The sequence below is a fragment of the Pieris rapae genome, chromosome 2 (genome assembly GCF_905147795.1).
Source record: "Pieris rapae chromosome 2, ilPieRapa1.1, whole genome shotgun sequence".
Taxonomy (NCBI): domain Eukaryota; kingdom Metazoa; phylum Arthropoda; class Insecta; order Lepidoptera; family Pieridae; genus Pieris; species Pieris rapae.
In genome coordinates this window covers 282970-291451 of record NC_059510.1, presented here as the reverse complement: position 1 = coordinate 291451, position 8482 = coordinate 282970, and the positions used below count along the sequence as shown (strand labels likewise).

Genomic DNA, 8482 nt, shown 5'->3' with positions numbered 1-8482 from the left:
ATTTCCCTAAAATAACTGTGATATTGACAAACAAAGCCAAAGCAGTCGCAAGTATAGGGAAGCAAGCTCACGGAAGCAATAAGCAAATATCGTGCGAGGTGACTACTGACTAATAAAAATTCCAGCAAATCAATACGATCTCTTTTACGCTTTTTATATTGTATCCTATTTTGTTACACGCCTCTGTGTCGTGTTAAAGGGACCATTCCCGGATCTAGCTAATGTACTGCGATTAACTTGTTTGATAGTTGCAATTAGAACTAAACACTTCCAATTAAAATTCTGCATTAAAGATTTTATTTCTCGCAGTGCGTGTTATATTATTATCAATGAGGTATTATTAATTATAATGTGGTCTACAAGTTGAAAGATCTTATAGCTATTGCCCGAATAGCGTTTTTATATGGGACAATCGGAAATGAGGCTCATCTGATGTTAAGTTAAACCGTCTATGGACACTTAATGTCAGAAGGATCGCAAACGCATGGCTAACGAAATTTATACAGTATCACCTGTAAATATTTTCACGATTTTGTCACAGTTTTACTCCTGTTTTATTTATAATGAATATATAATTAATTAAATATGCTCTTTACGGAAGTAAATACTAATATAAAACCAAGACTTTATGATGTAATGTGAATCACAATCAACAAGCCATCCCGGCGATACGTGACTAAAGTATCAAGTACATCCGATCCTACAACAGAAGCAACAGTAAATAGAAAACACGTTTGTACCGTGTTCTTTCCGATTTGCATGTTCGTTCGTGTGTGTGTATCTCCGAGTGTGGGTGTCGCCGTACGCCCGTGTAAACCCGGGTACGACCGGGTATTTATTGGCACGTAGATACGCAAAAATTCCAATAAAACGTCCCCGGTTCGGAATGCCGATTGAAAGAATAATGTTTAATTTGTAAGACGGACCTCGTGATTTATTTGATTGGCTATTGTTCCTTCAATTGTTTTGTTTACTTCTGGGAGATTGCTGTTTTGCTTACATTGTTTAACTGTAAACTTAGTAAATTATAGTAAAATTCATCGTAGGTATGAATTTATCACCAACATTCTTACAAATCTCTAGATAATAATGAGAAAGTGACGCCTGCTTTAAAGTCTTAATATAATCAAAACCTGTCTTCGAGCTGAATTGAATGGTAAAAAGTTCCGTTCGGCTCCAAAGTTTTGTAAAAGCGGAGATTATAAAAAATCCTAAGTTAATTTTAATTAACCTATTTATTATTTTCAACGATCATTAATAAAAAGTACCAGGCGGGCTGAGCTCGACCGGAGCTAACTTGGTATCTTGCTTCCGCTAACTACTAAAAGATGATAATGAAGCGCGTACTCACCTTTCTCTATCCATCTCTCTCACTCTCGCTTAGTTTACGTAAGTCGCTCTTTGTCCTCAGCGCTGTCACTGGCATAGCCGATCCAGACGGTGACAAGAAATTAATTAGGGGAAGCCGGGGAAAATAATGGTCCACCGTGATTTTTAAATGAAATTTATTTTCTTCACTTCATTTATTTCTCGGCGACATGACACTTTGGAAATTATTAGACTCAGAATCGGTTTTCTTTTTAGTGACGTTTCCTATTTACCTTTGACAGGTCATTTTTGAGGTGGAAGGTTTGCGAAACGCTCTGATGGATTTTAAATTAACGTTTTGTAACACTTCAGTGTTATGAAATTGTATTTTAAGCCCAGTAGTGGAAAATGTATATTTTTAAAGTGCTAAGAGATTCTCAGTTTGAACTACTACTACATATTATTTGTGCTGGGGTATATCCTCCTCACTACGGTATTAACTTCTCTGTTTAATTATCAAATTCTAAGTGATGGACTAGTAGTTTAGTTACGACTGTCATCAATAGGGTTGTAGCTTTCATGCCGCTGGCTGTGTACCAATGGACTCTCTATAACGTCTATATGTGCACTTAACACTCGCTCGAAAAAGAAAGACATTCAACCCAAAAAGTCGACGGTGTCTGTCATGCACACCTACTTGCCTATTAGAAATGATTACAGACCTAAAAGGCTGTAGGGACATTGCGATAATATATATATAGCAAATTCGAGTTCAGAATGTAAACGCTGTATCAGTAGACGCATCTTAAATGGAACGTAAACAAATTTAATTTACTCCTTTTAAAAATACGTGAGCGTTTTCGTCATTCATCATCTTCAGACGAATCCAAACATGTTTAAAAACTGTTTGATGAGCATTCAAAATTCTGTTAGCTTCCCGTCAACGCGATGACAGGTATCAATTTTTCTTGTTGAATATATTTTTCGTTACTTGTTTTATTACGGAGCTGCGCCCTTTATTTATATCAGCTAAAATATTTTACTTTATTTATACCATAGTAAGAATAATCTTTCTCCAACATATTTATTTCATTATTTCTAATCTTCATGTATCATTCAAGGTACTTGTACGAGTTTTATTTGGGCCAACACGTATATAGTTTATTACTTTTATATTTAATCACATTTTCGAGAATGTAATAAGTACATTTCAACTTACATATCTATGTAACGGTTGTCGTAGTTTATTTAAGAGTAAAATTAAATTAATATTCTTACGATTTAACGTTCAAATATATAATATTTTATACCAAAGTTCCACTAATATAATTTGAGAGCCCTTGAAAGTGCTGATAAATCGAATTCAGTTGCGTGATTTATGAAATTAAGTTGATAAACGCTAACAAATTAGTTCATGACTGTAATAGTGATAGTTTGTGTCACGTCAACAGTGTTTTGTTATCAAACTAATTCATACCTTCAAGTGGGACGGTACTAAATATTCCATGCCACCAAGATCGATTCAAAAACGTAATAGTTATGATAACCAATTCCGCAAAGGACGAAAAAAAATGTTGCTAAAAAAGATTGGTTCTAAAAGTAAAGATTATCTGGTTTTATTTTTGAAAACCTCATCCATTCATGGTTTGAATCATTTAGTAGCTCCACGAAGACACACATGTGAAATGTAAGTCCTTTTTTTAGATCTTTATCTTCATTTTATTAAAGAAACAGCATATCATATAAAATGTACATAAAAAATTAAAACCAGATGAGCCCTGCATATAAAATCGCTTGCATAATTAAATTCTATATTCTTTAAAAAACATATCAATATCATATATTTTTCATTTTATCAGATGTCTCTGGTTATTGATTTTAATAACCTCAATTTTTGGATCGATATACCTATCTCAAACCACTTGGTTAAGATACCAGTCATCACCTACCGTGGTTTCCATGGACCGTGACATGTATGCCTGGAATACAACATTTCCCTGTGTCACCATCTGCAACGATAAGAAGGTGGATCCAGCCAAGCTTGAACAATTCATTCAGTGAGTAACTTTTTGGTAAGATCACGATCTATTCAAATAAATAAACGTTATATCAAACATATTTTTAGGTCTCGAGATGTGAAAGACAAAGGAGAACTTAAGGCTTTTTTGTTGGCTTTAGCGAACGCATCATTCACAAACTTTGAAACCATTCCAATATATAAAGATATGGACCCGACGCAGTACCTCGACATACTTCTAAGTATATCCACAGGGTTTAAACCTAGCTTGACTATCGGAGTGCTGGGAAGAGATTTAGAAATAATACCGACAATCACAGAGATGGGTCTGTGCTATGCGATCAATTCTAAAATTGCAGTATATAATTCTCCAAAGTAATATCTATGTTTAACTGAAATAAATATTACTACTAATTACTTGTTACTCAACACTAATAAATATTATTTTCAGTTACTTAAAAGCAAAACGATGGGACATGATCAAAGATCAGAACGAGTCTCTCATGGTTCATCCATTGGATGGAGAAGTGTTTGCGCACATAATGAACATATCCTCTTATTATGTTTGTATACATATTTGTTGTAGAAATGTTATATGAATCAAGGTCACTCGTAACTTTGTTTTTGCTTTGAAGGTTTACGTCCATGGGCCATTGGAAGGTGCAGACATTGCGAGCAAGTACCAGCATTCCGCTGAGATGTTTTATATGAAAATTTACGTAACAGCTATAACTGTGTACACGTCACCCCAGGCTGCCAGGTTTCCGATATTAATTCAACATAATATTTATTATTTTACTGTTTTTGTTAACTTGTGTGAGAAATGCAGAAAAAACGAGTTTTAACCACCAGCTACTAGTGAATTGTCTCCTATTCTGTATTCCTAGACCGTATTCGAGATTCTGATGGAAAGAGAAACAGTGGAACAAGTGGATAAGTTCGTGCACGCTGTATAGTTTACTCCGGATGGAATGTATGACGATGGTATAGAAAGACGAGTGAATGTTGAGAATAGAGTAAATGTAGTGTTGCATTGCGTTATGTTTAATCAGAAATAGAATCTTAGAAACAAGAAATCATTGCTTTGCAACATTAGGGAGTGGACGGGTACCTATTGCAAATGCGGTTCTTATCCTGTGATAAGAACCGCATCAAGAGACTGACGGCCAACCTCCAGTAATGGAGAGGAACTAAAAGAAGATGTCTAATCAAGAAATCGAAGATGACATTAACATACGGCAATGAGTGCTGAGTGTGGCAGTGAAAGAATTAAAGTAGAATAAATTCCGTGGATATAAGAGCGTTGAGTAGTATATGTGGTGTAACATTACGTGATAAAATATTTAAAAATGAGATACGCAAATTGAGCAGTGTGGGTTAAAAGAGGACGTAGTGACAAGGAAACGAAAGGAAATGTATGTATCTATGTAATTATTAATAACAGATCCTTGCGAAATACCTGGACCAAGGAAAGGAAATCGTTTAGAGTATAGAGAATAAGACAGTTAAAAGTATGTATTATGAATGCCATGAAAGTGAATGAAGTGATAGATGTATGTCAGGACCGTTGCAAGTCGAGATCTATTGCCTCTGCCTACCCTTTCCGAAAATAGCGTGATGATAAAAATAAAGAATTAAAATAATTGACTACCAAATAAAAGTTTCATAGTATGGTTGGTTGACGTGTCTGATATATTTTCCATTACAGTCTTACAATTGGACAGAGGCGCTGTCGCTTCACACATGAAAATAACCTGACGCATTTTGCGGTATATTCCTACACCTACTGCAAGATGGAGTGCCGTGCGCGCCTCTGTCTCAAGTACTGCAAATGTTTACCACATTTCTACAGAGCCATTGGTAATACCTTTGATATAACACGAAAACAATTCTTTCTTTATCACTGTACTCTATACAATAGAGCAAAAATAACAATAGACTTAGCATTTAAAATCCACTAAGTTTTTTTATTTCTTTAAGCATAATTTTATAGATCAATCAAGTATACTGTATTTACAATTTTCTTAACCTACAAAGTAATAATAAAATTAATTGAAAATTATAAAAAAAAGTCAAAACAAATTTAAAAAGTTTGGTCCTGTGGCAGTGCACCTTTAATGCTGGCAGCATTTCCTCGCTGTATGGCGATATTTATTCGTTGAGCCAGGAAAGTACCAGCTCCGGGGTCACCGGTACTAACTACCAGGCGCCAACTTAAATCTTTTATTATTTTATATTTTTAACCGAATTTATTTCCACTTTTACGCATTCAAATTGCTATTATTTTTTGGCAGGCGACGAAAAAATTTGTGATGTTGAAGGATTGCATTGTTTAGCAAAACATAAAGGTAAAAGTAATTTATTACGAGTTAAGTTATCTTAAAATAAAATAAAAATCGTTAGTGCCTTTTAGCTCTAGGCCTCAGATGTCTGCATCTGTTTCATGAACATTTGTAAATCTAATATGCAAGTAGGCGATCATCCATCGGTTCTTGACATACGCCGACAACTTTTTCGGCCTAATATAAGCAGATTTCCTCATGATTTTTTCCTTCACTGTTAGAGGAAATATTAAATATGCACATAGAAAGAAAGTTCATTGGTCAAACTCAGGAATGAGAGTCGCACGCTCGCTCTTCTTATCTTAAAATTAATAATACACCTGTACTTAACTAATGTTTATTATCTCACATTTATCTCTAAGTGATATTATTAATAAGAAATTTACTTTTAAAATACTGTTACAGATGCTTTGTACAAATTACGTGATAGCAGAGGAAAGAAGATAAATTGCGGATGTTTACCGATATGTGAGGATGTGAACTACGTCATACAATCAAATGTACCTACATTTGATTCCTTTTACTGTTTTTAATTACCCAAAGTTGTGAATAATAAAGCAGCTGAATCTATGAAAAAAGCATGCTTGTATTGTATGCGATTTTTTTTTACAATTTCACCATGTTTACATATAGTAACGATTTCAGGATTTACAAGAATGGTTTTTAGGGACAAACCTGCAGTGGGGTATCGCGAGCTATCCTCGCTTGAGGTATCGCAGAGATATTATTTTCGGGTTCACTGATCTTCTAGGTACAGTATTTTATATCTCTTTTGTACCTACTTGTTCTGTCGAATCTTATTTATAACAAGACCTATTTTTATATTTAAGCTACCTATACAGAAGGCTAATTAACTCTGATAATGTGCTGTATCAAAATTTGTACTATAAAATGTAATGTGTATCTGATGATTTAAATTAAATTTTCAGTGGCGGTGGGTGGGATGGCTGGATTGTTTCTTGGCTGTAGTGTTCTCAGTTTCTTAGAGATTATTTACTTTTTAACTCTACGTCTGTTTTATTACACCCGCACTAATCTACGTAATTAATAATGCATTAAATGCATAGTTTTCCTTATATTTCACTTTTTACTTACTGTAAAATAAATATTAAAATATTTGTAAATTGTTTATCTGAAAATTTTACATAGACTAACAAATTACGCAATAATTTTCATGGACTCAAAAAGTTATTATTTAGAATAATTTATAATATTTAACTCAACCTCTGTGAAAACTGAAGCAGTAATATTTTTCATTGCTATCATAGGATTAGAAAAGCCTTATTTGCTTATTAACTAACTCATAAATGATTAGCAAACCCTGTCCCTTACATTAAGCAGTTAGCTTTAACCCAGACTCGTTAACAAAACGTTTGACAAAGGCAAGTGTTTAATTGGTCGAAGAGGCCGAAGTATATTAGCAGGTGCTCACGGGTTGAATTTACGATGCGTTAATAGAAGACAACATGTCACTATTACCCTATTGTAATTTAATTTACCTAAGGGGTCTACCCATATAGGTTTGTTTATATAATATTTGTTCATACGATTAGATGTTGTATATAACTATTAAATATTAATCATATATCATGATTACATATTAAGCATTAAAACGGCGCCTGATATAAAAATATGCGCAATGCCGTCTTATCTAATCGTTTATGGGAATAGAAAAATCATATTTCGCCGAAAAGAAAACCTAACTAGTGTGTTTGCAGATTCTGTAGTTAAAATATTTGTACAATATTTTTTCATACTTTTTTTAAAGACTGTACTTTTTTTGTATTTGAATCAAGTATTTGAATTAATACAAAATAAATATAATATACAAATAGTGATACTAAAACCTTTAGAAGGAAACCCGTCTCATTTAGTTATCAGTCGACAACACGACTTACGATAGGCATTTGCAAATGACTTATTGTGCTCTCACATACAGCGTGGATGGGCACGATAATTTCTTATTTAAATGGCATGAAAGAATATCGTGTTTAGGTAATTCGCAGCATTGGGTGTCTAGTTGTTGTTGATTTAATCAACGGAAATTGATCCTCATTTTAAAATATGAGTTTACAGTTATTTCTATATAAGAAGCGAGCCAATTTAGTGTATAGTTGGAAACTATTAATAATTTTAAGCGTTTTATTTCAGAAACTTTAACACTTAAACACATTTTTCTATATCTTTCTCTTAAGAATCTGTGTGCCCTTTTTGGCAGTCTTCCTCCAAATCCCGCCATTCCTCTCTGCACTGCGCCACTCTCTGCCATGTCATTACCTACTGATGCCTTAATTTTGTCTATTCACGTTCTCTACCTTCATTTTCTTCCTCTTTTTGTTTAAAGTACTTTAAAGCCTTGTTTGGTTGAATAATCGCTTTTTGTGAAACCCCACACCGGTCGGCAAGATCCGTTGTTCAGGCTGGGATATGGAAATGTTAAAGATTATTGTTTGGAGTTAGCGAGGTGTAATTTAATTCTGAGACGTACCTCTCTTAACGACATCCTTAAGGATTCAATTTATTTGAAATACTTGTCGATATACTTTCAACTAATTAAGTTTTAACGGAATTGATAAAAAAGGAAAAGTTTTATACTAAAATTATTACCTCACCACTTAGTTTTATAAGGATTTCTGACCACTTTGTTGCAGCACGCTTGCTGAGCCTACAGTGCTTATAATATTTATTTAGTCTTTCAATGCGCTGATTTTATTTTACACTCTAAGTTCCAACTTGTAAAATATTATAGGATGTTTGAAAAATGTGCTAAAATTATGTATTAGTTTCATAATTAGGTATGTCTATTTAATAGATA

General features: G+C 33.7%; 1 protein-coding gene across 1 annotated transcript; it reads left to right on the top strand.

The window, feature by feature from the left end:
* The first annotated feature begins 2879 nt into the window (after nt 1-2879).
* LOC111004099 (sodium channel protein Nach-like) lies at nt 2880-6715 on the top strand. The gene is made up of 10 exons (XM_022274948.2): nt 2880-2995; nt 3168-3365; nt 3434-3700; nt 3777-3888; nt 3961-4085; nt 5034-5185; nt 5620-5673; nt 6073-6167; nt 6313-6418; nt 6597-6715. The coding sequence occupies exons 1-10, from the start codon at nt 2880-2882 to the stop codon at nt 6713-6715; spliced, it is 1344 nt and encodes a 447-aa protein (XP_022130640.2).
* Nucleotides 6716-8482: the final 1767 nt, after the last annotated feature.

Coding starts and splice junctions, on each gene's coding strand:
- LOC111004099 (XM_022274948.2), top strand. CDS start 2,880: ATGTTGCTAAAAAAGATTGGTTCTAAAAGTAAAGATTATCTGGTTTTA. Junction 2,996..3,167: donor CGAAGACACACATGTGAAAT/GTAAGTCCTTTT, acceptor TCATTTTATCAG/ATGTCTCTGGTTATTGATTT. Junction 5,674..6,072: donor TTGTTTAGCAAAACATAAAG/GTAAAAGTAATT, acceptor ATACTGTTACAG/ATGCTTTGTACAAATTACGT.